Here is an 18,778-nt window from a genome sequence, read left to right on the forward strand (position 1 = left end):
GGTTTGACTGATGCCAGGGCCCGGCAACAAATTTCGCAAGTTCCCACATATTCCGCGATTGTAAGATTTTTTCAGTGAAGAGCCCTATTCAGCCAAAATCACATCGCTTCTAGGTTTAAGACAATTCCCACTACCGTAATATCGTACAGCATGTTGTACTTCCTTATGCAATTAATGCAATGTATTCTAACGGATTAACACACTAAATGCTACACAAACACGATTTATTTTAGATCGCGTAAGGGAAAAATTAAAATTACATGGTTAATGGTAGCGAATGACGGTCATTCAGTAAAAGTATATGCTCTTAGTAGCAAGTAGTTTTAGGCATTAGTCCATCAGCTGATTTGATGCAGTGTATCAGACTGTGAACCTGAAATCCAAGGTTCGAATCCAGCTCGTTGAGGTTAATTTTTTTTCCACTGCTTATCCGAAAATTATTTATATCTTTTAATTTTTCTTTGCTGATACAATACAGTACAGTATGTTTTAAAAAAAATGCAATTCTCCTTTTATCATCTTCCGAAGTTCTGATATTCCAATTAGATGTTCACAAATATTTTATAGCTGTTTACTATTAGTAACACATGCATGACATATTTTTTCATACTATACGTTTTCTGTTTATTTTTTGTTGATTTGCTACAAAAATGAATTGATAAATTGGAGAATTTGTTTTGTAAAATTTTCAATGCTTTTCTATCACATTTTCAGAAATTTCAAATCGTGATCCGCCTTTAGCTGTTTCAATTTGTTATTTCAAAGAATCATTTATATTGCATTGAAAAAAATATAGCACGATTGCACATTTTTGAAATGTCTAGCGGATCAGCGGTGAAAATATCTATATACCTTTTTTGTACCGCTGTTCGGCGGATACGAAAAAGATATCGTAGAATTAAGCGAATTAACCGTAAAGGATGAAGCAACGTAAGGGGCCATTCAAGTATTACGTAAGCAGATTTTCAGCCATTTTTGACCCCCCCCCCGTCAGCAAAATTTCGCCAGCAGCTTAGAATATTTCATATCTTCAAAAAGGGGTGGTTGATGACGTAAGCAACCTTCAGAACCCCCCCCCCCTTGTCATCAAAAGTCAGCAAATCCTAAACCCCCTCCCTTCCCCTCGATACTGACGTAATACTTGAATGACCCCTAATTGGTTGTATGGAAAAAACGTACAATAGCGAAATAAAGGTGCACTGGCGAAATATGCGGCCGAGCTGAGAAACACTGCTCTATGGTTCACCCCCATAAAAACGTATTGATGCATTTTTTTGTCAAATACGGATGTAAATTAGTGCTGTTAGCATATTTTTAATAGCGACAATACATCAACACGGCGATTTTATTAGAGTGGATTTTTTAATTATTTATAATGGACGGTTAAAGGTAAAACATCCATTTGCTTTTATTTTATTGTTATCTATAAACTCATAGAATCTTGATTAGCAAAGTTGAGTAGTTGTTACCTTGAATTTTTTTTTTCAGTTCTCTCAATTTTGAGCGATTTTATGAATCTCTGAACAAGTAGAACTTCAACAGCTCTCAAAAATGACGCCGACACAAGGAATCAACTCTCTGGATAAATATTGTACTCATACAGCCGTATTTTGAACTGGAATGATACTGAATCATATATTTTCTTAAGTACCAATAAAAAATTTGTGTTATAACCCCATGTATTTAGTTTACAACGTATATTAAAATATATACCGGATCATAGAGGATTAACTATTCCCAATGTTTCAGAAGAAGCTTTTCTCTCCGCACGAGACGTAGCGTAGTATTTTAAGAGAATGTTCATAACAAATGAAAGTTTTATAGATACAGTATTTTCAATTGGGCGATGTAAACCCATAGTCAGTTGTCACCAATGAAATGAGAGGGAAACGAAAATGTAAGTTGAATGAAAAATAGGAATCAAGTGATTCAAAGAAATGCGTAATGATGTCCGCAAGAGATAATGCTTTAAACAGAATTAGTTCCAAGTGAATGAAGCGTAATACCACTGGAGTAGAACGTGACGACAATCTTGTATTGTCGACTCCGTCGCTGAGCGGGTAGAAACGTCCGCTTTTCATCACGCGGATCAAGACGGAGGAATTTTGAATAAAGCTTTTATAGCATAAAAAGATAAGAAAAGCATTCATTCCACTGTGAAGGTGACTTGTGCAGATAGTAAAACCGGCAAATGTCCGCATCACACAATAGAAATTTATACTACGAATTCAAACTATTCAGTTGTCAGAACAGAGAATTCAATTCCTTTACAATAAACACTTTCAAACGTTATTGGCATAGGTATTTATTTAATGGATGATTTTTTTTTTAACGCAACATACAACGAACCAGTAAAAAAAATTCAGTCACATCCAGGGCTCACCAGAGCCAAACAGCCGAAGCAGCAGTGGCCCAACACCTGGGCTGTCCACCACAGTCATATCGAGGGCTCACCAGAGCCAAACAGCCGAAGCAGCAGTGGCCCAGCACCTGGGCTGGCCACAACAGAGACACTTGCGCTGAATAAACTGCGCCCGAAAGGGCATGTGCCGCGTAGCAGCACCACAAACTGCATCAAAACCGCGCCCAACAGAGGCAGCTGTCGCGCCGCTAGCGGTAACAAGTATCATGAGGTGCTTACTAATTGTAAATCCTGTAAATATATTGAAGAATATAGAGAATTGATAACTAAAACACCCTGGGGAATGGCGGACACGGGTCACTGGGGGGGGGGGGTGACCGGGAGCGGCTTCGGCGTCTGCCTGGGTTTGTGGGCCCCGTCCTGGGCTAGCCTCGGGGTTCGCGGGCTGCAAGTTGCTCCGGACGATGGAGATTGGGGCTCCAGTCCGTGACGCCCGGGCACCCTATCATTGGGACTGAGGACTGGGAGCCGGGGGCTTGGCATCCAGGCCTTCCGGTCCGGCGAACTCAGCTCTCTCCAGCGTGGTCCAACCCCTTGAGGTAAAGGGCTTACATCCCTCATGGGACAAAGCCTGGGCTACGTCTGGTCTTAGTTACAGTAAAAAAATTTAAGAACAGCAATTTTTTCCAGTCTTTTTCGCTGTCATGATAGCATTTCCCTCCCCACAACGTATTGATTATTTATGGTCGTTATGAATGTTATGTATGTCTTATATGTACTCGTGTACTGATATCGCGACATCGTACAAGCACATAAAGCTGTTTATAAAATTCCTGCAGCGTATCTAAAAATACATTTCACGTGAAAATTAACGTAGTATTACAGTAGCGTTGGTTATTACGCTTTCTCTCTTTACGTAAGGCATAGGTTATGTTATACTAATTAATCATCAAAAGAAATGAACTTCGCATAAATTGAACGATTTAAAATTGTGAAGTTGGAAGGGGGGTCTTTCACTCGGCTTAAATTAAGGCTTTAGGGAACATTGAAGTATTACGTCAGCATCGATGGGAGGAGGGGGTTTCGGGTTTGCTGACTTTTGATGACGGGGGGGGGGGGGAGGTTTGAATGATGCTTACGTCATCAACCACCCTTTATAAAAATATGAAATATTCTTAATGGCATCTTACTTGGTGTGCCAAAAACGAGAAAAACCTTTTCCTATTTTGTGGGAGCCTGAATTAGCATTCTCCCTATTGATAAGTCCTCAACATAGCCACTTAGTGATCTCTATATGTTTCGCGGATCCTTCAAGTGATCTGTGAATGTGCCATGGGCCTACTTGAGTGATCTGAAAATGTGCCACGGGTCACTTAAGCGATCTGTAAATGTTTTCTAAATGGTTTAAAGTGGTGGGCCACGTAAATAACCCCAAAAGCCATATTTGGCCCGAGGACCATGGATTTAGCATATATGGCTTGGGCGAGTGGGTCGGAATGAATTGCTTAAAAATAAAGTTTGAGTTCTTAGCCTTCAAATACCATTGAAATCAACAGAAATTGATTATAACAACATACACTGGTGTAAAAAATTGAGAGAATTTGCAGACTTGGTCGATATACATTGATACAATACAAAACAAATAACCATTCAATAACTGTAATACACACGCGTGATCGTGCGTAACACTCGTTGGAGTCGGAAGGTATGAAACAGCGGTTGCAGAATAAACAAAAAAATTGGTTAATAGGGGGTATGGTCACCTCTTACAGATATACAGGTCTCGCAGCGTGATTTCATACTTGAAATAAGGCAGTTTATCATTTCCTGTGGCAATTGGTCCCACTCGTTCAGCAACGCTGTTTTCATTCCCTGGATGGTTCCCGGAGGGGGTTGCGAGTTGCAATTGCCGAGTCCCAGACATGCTCTATAGGGTTAAGGTCTGGAGATCTGGCTGGCTAATCCATCCGGCGCGCGAATATCCTCACTCTCTAGAAAATCGTCGAGCAGAAGAGCTCGCGTTATCGTCCATGAAAATGAACTCAGGGCCAACTGCACCCCTGAAAAGGCGAACATGGGGCTCCAAGACCTCATCCCTATACCTCACTCCAGTCACAGTGCCTCTTTCAAAGACATGGAGAGGTGTGCGGCCATCCAACATGATGCCTGCCCAGACCATTAAACCTCCTCCGCCATAATGGTCGATTTCGCGGACATTGGAGGGTAGGTAGCGGGTCCCTGGTTCTCTCCATTTGAACGTACGGCGAGAATCGGTGCTTAGGCTGAACCGGGACTCATCAGTGAAGAGAACGGTCGCCCATTGATCCATACTCCAATCTCTACGCTCTCTGCACCATGATAAACGGATTCTCCTGTTTGTAGAAGTGAGCGGGAAGCAAACAGCAGGTCTTCTTGCAAACAACCCTCTCTCATGAAGTCTTTTGGAAACAGTCACCCTCGATACACGGGTTCCTGTGGCTGCATACAAGTCACGAGAGAGCTGAGAAGCTGTAGCACTCCTGTTACGCCTCGCTATAATCGACAAATGGCGATCTTCTCCGGCCGTCATGGCTCTTGGACGACCTTGCCCAGGCTTTCTCTCGATGGATCCGGTATCCTGGAACTGTTTCCATAAGTTACACACGACGCTGGGCGTTAAATTGAACTCTCTACAAATCTGGACTTGAGATTGGCCTGCTTCTAGCCTCCCCACAATTCGCCACCTCATTCCATCATCTAAACGTTGGTGGTTACTCATTTTTACTGTTACAATTTGAAATTAACCGATTGCTGCAAAATAACACCAAGAAATTCGCCGAGGTGTGCTAGCGAACGAAATGCGTCTTAACTTACGCGCGCTTATAAAGCCTGTTTCTCTACTGGCTCCGCCTACACACACGTGTACGCTTACGTATTTGACGTACAAGATTTGCATTTTCGTCTAGAAGCAGTGGTTTTACATTCAGTTCAGTTCTTTTCATTAAATTCGATAAAATATGCAAATTATCTTAATTTATTTCACCAGTGTATATAAAGGTATTCTCTTCCGAAATTTTAGTTTTCTTAAAATATTTTTTGCATAAAAAAAAAACAAATTTTTGATCGTCTGGGGTCACGAAGCCCTCCTATACCCTCCGCGCACGTCTCTGATCCCAAAATACGCGTGTGAAGGTGGGGGGCAGAGGTGACGAAATTTCGTTGACAAGGGGGAGGGGGTCGCAGTTTCGCTGACTTTTGCTAACAAAGGGAGGAGGTCAAACATGGATAAAAAATCTGCTGACGTAATACTTGAACGGCCCCTCACTCTTAAACTCAATCGATGAGAAAGTTCCTTCCGTTAGGATTTGTAATACGTCTAAAGACCTTGGAGACAACAATATTCAACGAGAACGTAAACAAGTTTTTGGCAGTCTCACCATAGCCACAACACAATCAAAACAATCCCAATGTTAGACTATAAAACAGAGAAGCTTAAGTAATTTAAAAAATATATTCTGGGGTCTCCTTTAAACGAGTTTTTATCTTACAGAAACAAATTCAAGCAGCATTTTTGAATTTATTAACGAAAAAATACTAATTTCCACTGAAAGCACGTTTTCAACTGATTTCTGATCTTCGATATGTTTAATATTGTATTATATATAATATACAGGGTGTATAACAAACAAAGGTATGACATTTTACTGGCGAACCGTTGATCCTAGAGGTATACTTCCAATTAGAAAAAGTTTCCAAATAACGTGTAGTACTCAGATAAGTCATTCGTGTTGCAAGGTGTTGTGTAGTAATTAAAATAAAAAAATTAACTTTTTATACAGTCCTCGTGTGCCCCAAAACTCAATTAGAAAGTTGTTGCTCGTCTCTCCTGATGCCAACAAAAAAATACCATGTTTGTAAGTGCAATATTCACCGAGATATTCGAATTCGAAAAACGGAGGAAATTTTGGAAAAAACAGCGTTAAATGCGGGTAAAACGGTTTTTCCCCATTTAGAGCTGTTTTTCACATCTTTCCTCCTTTTTTCGAATTCGAATATCTTGGTGAATATTGCACTTGGAAACATAGAAGTTTTTTTGTAGTCAGAGAGGCGGGGCAATAACTTTCTAATTGGGTTTTGGGGCAAACGGGGACTGTATAAAAAGTTAATTTTTTATTTTAATAACTATACAACCCCTTGAAACATGAACGACATATCTGAGTACTACACGTTATTTGGACACTTTTCAAATTGAAAGTATACCTCTAGGATCAACGGTTCGCCAGTAAAATGCCATACCCCCGTTTGCTATGCACCCATATGTATATCTATGTTACAAAGTGTGACCAATTCGCGAATTAGCAAGAGTTTTGGCCAGTTCGAATTTCAGAAATGAGACAAAATCGGACTTTGACCGACTATTTCGCGATGTGGCCGAACATTCCTGGCCAAACCTCGAAGTGCTGATGTAAGATGACCCGATAGGTGATAAATCCATTTTTTTAATCGCCAACGTGTGATGCATATCTATATATAGCATCTGTATTGGAGTATTGGATTAGCTGCATGTCACGAGAGAAAAAAGTAAAATTTGAGAGAAAAACCATAGAAATAATTATACAGTAAACTGTATTTATAAATAAATATAGTTTTTCTGCCAAATTTTGGATTAAAGATGATTACCGCATCGTGACTGCGATTTGAGGGGTTACCATAACTAACGTGGACATAATTATCACGAAAAAATACGCTAACTTGAGTTGATCCCGAATAATGTCTTTCGTTATCGGACTTTGGCCAGGGATCACCGGCCAATTCGCTGGGTCAATATTTAACGAAATTGGCCAGTTCGCGAAATGGCCGGCCCCGTCACGAATTGTCCAACTTCGGGCTTTGGCAGTAACATATACAGGGTGTCTGTTTCCGATCGAAGAATTCGTGAACCATTGGTTACAGAAACATACTGTTAATTAGAAAAGTATTTGCATAACGTCGCCATTTTAGATGTGTCATTTATTTTACTAAGGGCCTTATATGTATCGAGAAAAATAATTTTTCATAAGACCCTCCTGTCTTTCAATTTTTAATTAGAAAATTGTTGCCGTCTCTCTTAAGCCCACAAAAAAATGCATGTTTCTAAGTGTAATATTAGTCGAGATATTTTTGAATTTATAAATCACTGAAAAGGAGAGAAAGAACAAGCTTGTCCCTTAATATATTTTTTCCCTGATTTTCAGAAATTTTGAATTCAAATATCTCAGTTAATATTGCTCAGATAAATCGGTTATTATACATAATAGCCGGTTATTATGCATACTTACCAATTGCCTTGGTAAGTTTGAGATAAAACTATAACTTTTACCGGTGAACTTTACCTCACTTTCACCCACGGAGCTCGTCAGGGCATTTATATGCCCTTTTCTCAGTTGTTCGACTGTAGCCAAAAAAAGTTTGCCAAAAAAATTTCCATTCTACCAGCTTTTGAAAGAGCCTAGAATAAATCAAATTGATCATCTAATTTAGGAGAAATTTAGTCGTTTCTTTGCAATACATCACTTAAATCTGCGTTCGTCAAAGTAATTTTAGTAGGTTTTGAGGATAATTCGATTTGCGTATAGGTCTTTCAGAAACTTCACAAATTCTGGTTTTTTCAGACTTGATGCATTTTCCTTCCATAATCGATTGTCCGCCATAACTCGAAAACGGTTTTTTAATAGGACAGGGTTGGTGGGGTTTCATAACTCCCTCCATTTGGTAGAATAGGTCGGATTAATCCTGTATATTTGGTTGTCTATTATACCTTTAAGCACTTTACGATCAAGGACGTAATATTGCGTCCAAACGCCATGGTATAAATTAAAACAAATTCTCTTTTCTTTCCTCTCTCATCATCGCGAAGCTTTGTTGTAACCCTATGAAAAACATTTTTTTTTTTATCTCCGTTCATTTCTATACTGCTATTAGTGATTTTTTTCCACATGTAATGTATCCTTCTACTATATACATACAAAAGCGAAAGGGAACAAGTAGGGTGATGGTGAAAAGATAAATCTATTTCGTACGTACTCTTATCAATTTATTCACTATATTGTTATCCTTTCATTTGTCGCCCCCTCCCCCTTCTCCTTATATTCTTTTTTCTAACGTGCGGTTAGGACTAGGTTACCATATTTATCGCCGATTCGTCAAATAGAGATCATCCGAATTTCTTGTCAATAGCTTGTAAGCAAAGGGTTAAAGAAATTTCTACCATTTTTTCAGTATTCAATAAAAAACTCGAAACTACCTTGTACCGAAAATGGTTAATTATTATAACACATTTGTGGTGAAGGTTTATAGGGAACCACAAAGAGGAAAATTAAAAACAGCTTCTTCAGGAATTGCTGTTTATAAAATCTTAAACGTCAAATGTGTCTGAAAATATATTTCCTACATTACCATTTGGATTTTTTTCCTGATAGCTTGATGAACAAGGAGAAAGTTTTCACCAAGGCATTCAAACTATGGAGAAGCGGTATCAAAAGGCAGGTGGGAATCGTCAATCATGAGTGAAGATTACTGCTTGTTTTTACAGATAGAGTATAACAGGATACATAAGAAAAAAAAAAGTTTTTTATAAAATTATGGAAAAATGTATATAAATTTATTTCTGTGTATTATTAAAAAAAATTCTTATTTCATATAGAACGATGTATAAATATGATAAAATAACTATTGCAATAAATGTTTGCAATTTGCCATGTATATTGTACAATTTAATCTCAATTTTCTAGATGTGCAAATATTTCATTGTTTATATGTATTTCAAAAACAGGCAATTATTGATACAGAAAAAACTGCACGCGATGGAGATTTTTTACAGTCATATTTGAATCCAGCATCCCAAAATTAGCTTCAAAAAACTTATTTCAGTCATGTTATAAAAAAACAACAAATCAAAAATTGTTGTCCAGTGTTATTAGTTTTTTTTTTCGCGATATATGCTTTTATATTGGATTGCTGTATTTTAGTTGTATTAGACATACATATTTCTTATGGGCATCTTTTCTTTTTTTCAGCCACCTCGTACGGCGATTCGTCTGTTATGGTATTTGTATGAAAAAAGTTGAGAAGCCCTCACCACCCAATTTCTTAAAGTTCTGATTAAAAAATTCTTGAACCTCGGTTTTAAACAGCGACTTTTTCAATTTCCAATGTAAACGGAGCTTAAAATTCGAGGTTTCGAATAGAAAATGTTGAGCTTTATAGCAACAAACGTGGTGTTGAGCCCCGGTATCAAAACTCGGGTTTGGCGGCGCAGTCGCAGATTCAAGGCCAAGGTCAAACCGGTAGTAGGAAGAGGCTCAGAGAGAGCAACAAAACAAATGTTTGCTTCGATCGGATTTCGTGCTCGCGTCGCGCGCACTTTTCATAGCTAAGTATATTCAGCAAAAAAAAAACTATCTAATTTCATAACATCAGCGTGTCGTTCTTTTCCTGACAATTCAAATACTTCTGGCGGAAAAAAAACCAAAAATTTACATCAACAAATAAAAAAACCGCGAAGAGCATCAGCCTAGTTCAATTCAGAGCACGTTTATAATTAGAACGATTTCATTTCGTCAATACATATAACTTATATAAAGACAGTCGCCATCAGAGAATCATCAAGTTGAATCACACACGTACCTTGAACAGATTATGCAGAAATATTTTCCGGAATGATTCATTTTACATCGGTTTCATTAATTGTTATGGTATTGTGTAATGTAACGTGACAAAAAACTGTGTAGCTGTAAACTTTTTATTTATATACTTCATTTTTGTTGGATTATTTTGGTTTATTTCTCAATGTTCGCTGCTGCATAATTTTCCGAGTAGGCTGAATTGCGAAACACCAACAACTTTAATTCTAATATTTTGGTTAAAAGAAAAAGTAATTAAGCAATCGAAATTGATTCCTCAATATGAAATTAGTTAAACAGTAGCAAACTTCCTACAGTAAAAGTATTAAAAAATTTCTTCAAATAGCCAGTTTTAGGGATATTAAACACGAATCACACATCAGATAGTGTTTCATAAAATAAGAGAAGTGAGCATTGCAGATTATTTCAACAGTCGACATGGCGGTTATTTATTTTCTCGCATCAATCATGCACCAGCAATATATACAAGAGGTTATAGTTTCGATTTCGTAAATCGAAACACACTCGTGTCTATTGGTTTAATGCATAATACCTGTACCTGCCGAAGCGAATTAGGATCACTAACTGTTGACTGTGTAGGTAATTGTTGCTTAACAAACCTTGAAATTAGGGTAAAACCTAAAGACGGATCCACACCAGCAGAACCCTGCAAAATTCCACAACGCAAAAACCGGTTTTGAGAGATGTGGTTAGCACCGAATGTGGTGTGATAACCACTTTCTAAAAACTTTTTTGATGTTCGCCCAAAATGTGACTTGTGCAAAATAAAAGCACCATTTGCAGCAGGGCTTGACAAATCGCAGGTGCCAGGTTGCCCTGGTTTGACTGGAAAAACTTTTTTTCGAGAAAAACAGGTTCAAAATAATGTACCGTGTACTGATTCCAGTTTAATAACCATATATATATATATATATATATATATATATATATATATATATATATATATATATATATATATATATATATATATATATAAATCTTGACGTCGATGCAAATTGTATAGTCGCCATTGCTACCCGCCGTCTAGGATTTGTCATTTCCTGTCATAAAAGATTAATTTTATATTGATCGGAGTATAAAGTTCGATTTTTGGTACCGCTTCTTGGCCATAATTTAATAAAGTTATCAACTTAAAACCCATGTTATACTTTCATACTTGAAACTGGCTGAACAAGAAAAAATTCATATTCCTCTTTCCGACATTGCTGGTGATGTATCAAATAGACCAGGGGTTCCCAAACTGTGCGTTGCCAACCTGTCAGGGGCGCGGCGCCCCTGACAACGGTTTTCGAAGAGGTCCTTCGTTAAACTGTTCTGGGGCGCCGTGGTGGAAAACGTTTGTGAACCCCTGAAATAGCCCATAATATATGTCAACCAGATGGCCTATCTGTAAATGTGTTCTCCGTGTGATATCGGTCGCAGAAACTAAAGATTTACACGCAAACACATGAACCTTATTTTTTTAATTATTTCCCTAAATGTATCGATATTATAAAATCATTATCGTGATTGGGTGCATCAGGTGAAACATATGGGCAGCATTGGTGACATACTGAAAGGAATGCTTAATTTTCATAAAGCATAGAATTTCTATTACGACTCTATTAATGAAACGCCCACAACCAGCTGAGCCTCAAAATCTAATTACAAACATCGCATGTCCTTAGCGCAGCCTCAAAGAGTTCGGGGCCCAAACATTTCAAGGGTCTTCTATCAACTCATGAAAATTGTAAAAATGTCTACTTATTTGACTCGCTTATTCACTTCTCAACTTGACTCGCGGAGTTTTTTTGGTATCAAATTTCTATAGCGGAGCCCCGTATATGTACCTCTTTTTATGAAATTCACTGATTTGTTTTGTTTTCAAGGAGCGGCCACGGTGCCCCTGGGAATGGCACACGGACCCCTGGGGACTCCGCGGAGCACAGGTTGAGAAGCACTGCTTTAGAGGTAAATGAAAAACACTAAATGAAATTGCTAATAAAAAAAATAAATGAAACATTGAAGTTAAAAATAATGAGAACAGAATTTTTAAGAGCCCCGTTCTGAGATTGGGCAACAGGAGCGTTTTCCCAAGGCCCTAAAATTTTGGAACCCAAAGATAAGAAAAAAAATGTGTTTGTGCTAACTGACCAAACACCATTCACTCCAGTGGGAAAGGGCCTCTCATGCTAGATTTGCCCAAGGCACCTTTACGTCATCGGGTCCTAGCCCCGTTAAGTAGGAACATCTCAAATCCCGGGGCACCTTCTACCTCGCTGGAAATACCAGCCTACTAATTAACATACTCTCAAAAATCATAGTACCAGATCTCATTATCACTGCCCCCCCCCCCGAAGAACAGGAGGCCATGCTCGGATGAGCCCTTGCGTTAAGATACCCATGGGGCCCCCACATCCTTGAGCACGGCCCCCCAAGCCTGACTTTTCATGGTCACTTCTCACGGCGTTCCCTTGTCACGACGTGAAAAAACAAAATATGACGGTGATTGTCCTGTGCCCTGTCAGCCCCATCCCTGTGGGGGCCATGAAGACACCACTGTATGTCTCTCAATCCACATACTGAATAGTTCCCGAATAGCGCTATATGTAGGCGTAGGCACGTTATTCTTAATGTACGGAGAACTTTATTTTCAGAAATAGTACATAATTATTACCACAAAAGTAAAAAAAAATAGAAAAAAGAATTAATGTACTGTTTTAGGTTTTTTTTTTGTCATTTATGAGGTTATAAAAAAAAAAAAGTCATCTCCACATATGTCGACCAATATTCTGACACGATTTCAAGATTTTTCAACGAATTTGGAATAATAAGAATCGCAATTAATAATTAATTACCTTTTTTGGGCAGTCCCCGTCCAAAACCATTTCGAGATCTCCTACTATTTTTTGTGTACCTGACGCTGTTACTGTTGCCGGCAGTCGTAATACTGCTACTGCCGCTGCTTCCAGAGCCATTGACCAGATGGGAGATTTTGGAGAACCTTTTCGCCTTACGTTTCACTCTATTTTCGACTGCCAAGTCTTGCAAAAGGGAACCATTAATGTCTCCAGCAACAATTGATTGTCCGTTCCGTGAACCACCGATGTTTTCAGACCTGAATTCGTCATCTGCGATAAAACCAACACCATTCAACACTGCGACTTCCGAAGCCATTGTCGGTCGGACTCCAAACAAACAGTTGGTAAATAAACTGTTGTGGGGTTGTTTTTTTTTTCCTCTCGTTTTTCTCTTTTCCCCCTCTCTTAAAACTCAGCGTGTAAACAACAAAATTTGGAAACAAATTACTCGATTATTTGTGGTAAATGATGCTTGAAATTGATGACAAAATATGTGATTAAACAAGATTTGATTATACTTTTACAGCACGTAAAAAGCAAAAATAAAAAATAATAACAATCTCTGGTGATAAAACGACACAAGCGAACGACGGAGGGCCTCTGGGCTTTACTCTCAGTAGAAAAGCTTGTGGAAACACACAGATGGCTTCACAGATGGCGCTGCTCACAGTCTGCTTTCTCAGAGAGGGATAGGGGAGGAACATCACCGAAGGGACTATACACATATTGAAGCATGCGTGTGCGAGTACAGGGCTATACAATGACACCTCGGATTACGAATTTTTCGTATAACGAAGATATTTTTTTTATGTGATTTTTCTGCTTCGGCTAACGAATACGGATCCTGTAAACAAACATTTTTGTTGATATGGACTCACGCGCCAACGTACAATAGCCGCGCCATGAGATAAATTTTAGCATCAATCATCATCAGAATTTTTGTCACTCAAGCACGATTAGCTCATGTCCACCCAGGGCATGAAATCATGGGCAGGGCCGCAACTAGATGCTTGGTCAGCCGGGGCAAGCACGCATTTTGGCGCCCCCTCATAATGTCGAAGGAGAGGTTAAAGAGTGAAATTTGTGCCCCCTCTTACATGGGCGGAGATACTGGGGGCGCTTGGGGGGGCATTGCCCCCCCCCCCAGCGTCAAAGGTGAAGTTGACTGATCTAATGTATATATGCATATATGAATTGACATCATCATCATCGTGCGCCCCCCCCCCAGACTTCCAAGTCTATCTCCGCCTATGCCCCTCTCGTCCGACGCTCGGGACACCAGATCCGCCTGCACCCCCCAGTTGCGGCTCTGATCAAGGGGCCTCCAAGCAAGAGTCTCTCCGGGGTCCCAAGAAGGCATGCTACGGCCCTGTGTCCACCTCGGAATCTTTTTCCAGATATACCTTCACTTCTCTTTCCGAACGTTTTTGCACCATTTCATGTAAAATGAAAGATTCAGCTAACAGAGGAAATGCTAAAAAAGAGCTTAAGTTTTCAGAGCACACGTTCTTTTAATGCAAGACGCAGCATGAAACTAAGCAATCTAGGAGATTACCTTTTCCATGTACATGCATCAGATACAGAAATTAGCTGACCAAATTACGTCGTTTTTCAATGAAACGTCTGACCAAATGGGCGGGAACTCAAATGGTGTTCTCGATTCAGTATCCTATTACCTATGAGCTCGACTGGGTTGTTTCACCAGCTTCCGTAGATTAAAGCTGCATGGTTATTAGTAGACTAAAGCTGATGTTGGTTGTGTGTGTTACATAGTGTAAAATAAAATTCTCTTCGGTACCTCGTCTTCCTGTAAATTCTCATTCGTCTAATTTTGAAGGTGTTTATTTTAGCCTTCTATCCGTTTTTGTCTTTTTTTAGTGCTCCTTAGTATTTTAAAAAATCTATCTTTGAATTTTGGGTCATATCTGGAGACTGGAACGAAATAAACAGAAGAAACCTATTGGAAATCGCGTTGCGGCTAACGAATGTGATTCCGGAACGAATCTTCTTTAACCGAGGTATCACTGTATTAGTGATGAACAAACTGCGCCCCGTGGGCCAGATGCGGCCCGCTTGGAGGTTTTATCCGGCCCGCCGTAGATTTTAAAATGATAGCACAGGAATTTTCGATTTCAGTGGTTTAAAAAATTCATTCAAGGGGGTGTTTGTTTTTGCAAATGGAAATAGAGTTGTGAGAATTTAAATAGAAACTGATTTAAAAACTTCTACATATGCGAAAAAAATGTAGCACATACGTCCCTTTTATGCTAGAAACATTGAGTGTATAAATTTCAAAAACTTCTGTGTTTGAATATTTACTCTACTCATGTTACTCTGTGGGTGTCATTTTTCTAAAATGTTTTGTAATTTGTTTTTCAAAAGGGGATACATGTTAGCGTTGTTAGCGTTTCATGAAAAACTTGGATAGCAAAATAAGTTATTCAACTAGCTGATAAACCAAAAAGCGAAAATTGGCACATCCATCTCTTTGGCATAAGGGGGGGGGGGGGGACAAATCAAATTTTTGCACAAATCTTCAGATAACACATTCAAAGTTTTTATTTTCAAACTAAGATCATTAAAGTCGTTTTACTTAATTGGCAATAACGTCGCTTCTAGTTATTATAGTGATGAAAATTAAACAGTTTTGGATTCTAGAATAACTGCTCTTTTTCGAATAAACGAATAAAAACAATTTTCAAAATTTTGACTGAAGTTTGCTTGACGAAAGTTTTTGCCTTCCTTCAATCATTTGAAGGATGGCTTAAAGAACCTAGACGGCGCTTGAATGAAAAAAAAAATTCGATTTTGAAGTGTTACGGTGAATTTTTTTGGAATAATAATAGACAATGTCTTCATTCATAGAAATTTCGATGTTCAGAACAAAAAGCCATATATGATGGAAGTTTATGCACAAGTGAAGAATGATTCAAAATTTTGGTCCATATTTCGTCTATAACTCCTAAAAAAGAAAAAAAATCGAATGTTTTTCCATAGGCATTTTTGGTCTGGAGAGGGGGAGGGGGTAGTTAGCCAAATTTCCTCCTCCTCTCCTCTCCCTCCATGAAACTGCCACTGAATCCTATTTCTATTTAAGCTTATATTTTTTTTTCAGCATAATGTATGTGTGTAAACTGTCAAAAATGAGAACCAAAAGAGGAGGAGGAAACCCCTCCTTTTTTTTCTAAGCATAAAACCTTTTAACACACACACAAGAGGACTCCAAGAAAAAAATCTACCCTGTGCCCCAAAAAAGCACGCTACGACCCTGGTATCCAGAAATTTATTTCCGAGGGGGATAGTTGGTGTTTCGCGGGGGGACCTAGAAAGTTAGAAGAATTACCCATGTAATTTAATATGTATCAGTCATTTTTTCTGACATTTGAGAATGGGACCGAACTCCCTCTCGCTATGGCTTTTGGCCTGAACCGTTAGCTGCAGAGATCATGGTCCCTCAGGCTGGGATCTTTGGCGAGCTCCTGTGGTCAGATTCTTCACGAGCCGTCCAATAGGGAATTTATAGCGTAAAAAAACAAAAAATAAGAATAATTCCGGGCTGGAGCACCGTCAGCTCGACCCTTGTGGGAACCATGGTCGCGGGACAGATCGAGGGGACCCATGAATGTTAATATTTCCACATTTAATTACCGTATTTTTTCTTGTGTACATTTCCCTAGGTGTCGGAATCTCGGATTGAGGTCCCACCACCCAATATTAAAGAAGGAACAATGAAACGCACCCCTTTCCCTCCTCCGTACGCATGCCCGCAACTCGGGGAAGGCAAAGAGATCTGTTTTCCCGGGCGCTGGAATAAGAAGAGCACTGAGTTTACTCTTTTTCCGTTCAAAATTACGGAGAAGGGGCATCCAAATGGATACCGCCCTTTGGAGACCCAACCGTTCTCATGGCTATATAACGCAAAAATGCAATTTTCTGAGTTGTATTTTTGAACTGAACTGTCAATATTTATTTCTGTATATTCCAACACCTCTCAGGATAAAAAGCTACAGATGGTGTATAATGCGCAATAAGGAATACGCGGGAAAATAAATACGTTGGCTTTTCTAGGGGTCGAAGCCCTTGGAGATTGTCCCGGTTGCCCTTACGTAGTTACGACGTCCCTGATCCGATTTTATTTTACCTCTTTACGATCACGGACGTTTTATTGCGTCCAAACGCTCTAGTGGAATAAATTCAAACAAAAGTTCTCTTTATGTTTTCCTTCCTCCTTTTTCATCATCGCGAAGCTTTATAACAACCCTATCAACTGAAGGTGCTTTTTCTTTCCCTCCTTTCTTTCTATACTCCTGTTAATGATTTTTTCCGGCATATATAATGTATCTTTCTACTATACGCATGTAAGAGTGGAAGAGAACACGAAGGTGAGGGTGAAAAGAGACTCTCTAAAAAACTCTTATATATTTACCTTATCTGTTATACTTGTTCCTTTAATATATTTTTCTTTTCCCCTTCCTTTTTCTAACATACGGTTAGGTTAGGACGAGGTTACCATATTTATCACCGATTCCTCAAATAGAGATAATCCAAATTTGTTCCAAAAGCTCCTAAGTCAAGTGATTAATGCAGTTTCTATGATATAGAAATTCGATAATTTTTTGCCACTTACCAATTTGATGAGGGTTACAGCTGATTAAATTCTCAGACGTGGAATATTTCACTTTTGGGAACAAACAAACGTTATATGGCCTCTCCATATACTCTGTCGGCTGTGTAAGGGCTTCGGGGCAAGTAAACATCCAAGGCCCGGTGGCAGGACCTGAATTAGAGAGAGAGCAAAATGCGGGAGTAAGGGGAGCGGGTGCAATCTAGAGGTTGCGGCAAAATTTATGGATAAAAGAGAAGAAATTAATTTTGCCTACAGATATAATGAAAAAAGAGACTCTCGCGCGCGTGCGTGTGTGTGAACTATGGGGTTGAACAGTGGGAGGGGGTGGGGGCATAATCAAATACGCTTCCCCCCGATAAAAAAAACTTTGTTGCCGTCTTTAATCTTTTTACATTTGGTTAGCTTACCTGCCCTTCTGACGTCCAGGGCCCGGAGCATTGAACGGCTGCCCCTATTTATTTCACCAGATCTCGCTAATGAGCATCTTTAGGAAACACATACGGCCCACAGAGTTGCGAGTCTGCAAGGCCGTAGGGGCCTTCCTAGCCTCGGGAGCTCAGCTCCAGAAAATTAGGCCTTGACCAAATGTTTCAAAATAAACTCTACCTTACTATCTTATTAAATTTACTTATTATTACTTGAGAGTTAAATAGAGTTAGGATTCAAGTTCATAAATGTACATACAGTATATATCGACTTCAATCATTCCTGACTCTAAGTAAGGTGCGAAGGGCAAAGAGACGGGCAGAAATTCAGAACAGGACAGGTCTTGGAATCACTTTAATATACTGTCACGCTTTTGTTCACTGATCCTTAAAAGGGATGATGTTAGAAGTCCGTTATAATGAGTATGGCTTATAACGACAATTTCGATATAACGAATGATTTGCAGGTGATCGTCAAAGAGCTAATGTTACAAAAAACATCCGCTTATAACGAGAAGTCCGTTATAACGACAATTTTTCCAATGATTGTGAGCTGTCTTTATAACGGACGTCTACTGTATATGAAAGATGGCATGTACTAACATTGGTTCGGGAACAAATAATCGAAACCACTGGAGCAAATTTTTTCCCCCCATTTCGGAAAAGGCAGAAAGGGCAATTAACCACTATGTCCCCTCCCATAGCCCTGGCGCCCATGTGTTCAGTCAACAAGTCAGTTTCTGCATAGTAATAGACGATTTTTTATCATACTAGTCTTCTTTATTTAACCATGTTACCGGCAGTGCCGTCTTAACGCATGGGCCCACCCGAGCAAGGCCCGGGGCTTCGAGAGTAGAGGGGCC

At 39.2% G+C, this 18,778-nt stretch overlaps 1 protein-coding gene across 1 annotated transcript in view; it reads right to left on the reverse strand.

Annotated features, from left to right (window-relative positions):
• Pdcd4 (Programmed cell death 4) overlaps positions 1–13,504 on the reverse strand; it is a 64,233-nt gene extending 50,729 nt beyond the window's left edge. The window contains exon 1 of the mRNA XM_089233721.1: positions 12,861–13,504. Within this exon, the coding sequence (XP_089089847.1) occupies positions 12,861–13,179 (319 nt within the window). The 5' untranslated portion in view covers positions 13,180–13,504. The remainder of the gene's footprint in view (positions 1–12,860) is intronic.
• Positions 13,505–18,778: the final 5,274 nt, after the last annotated feature.

Source organism: Pholcus phalangioides, unplaced genomic scaffold (assembly GCF_987345545.1).
Source record: "Pholcus phalangioides strain wild (caught in Gottingen) unplaced genomic scaffold, Ppha-v1.0 ptg000007l_1, whole genome shotgun sequence".
Classification (NCBI taxonomy): domain Eukaryota; kingdom Metazoa; phylum Arthropoda; class Arachnida; order Araneae; family Pholcidae; genus Pholcus; species Pholcus phalangioides.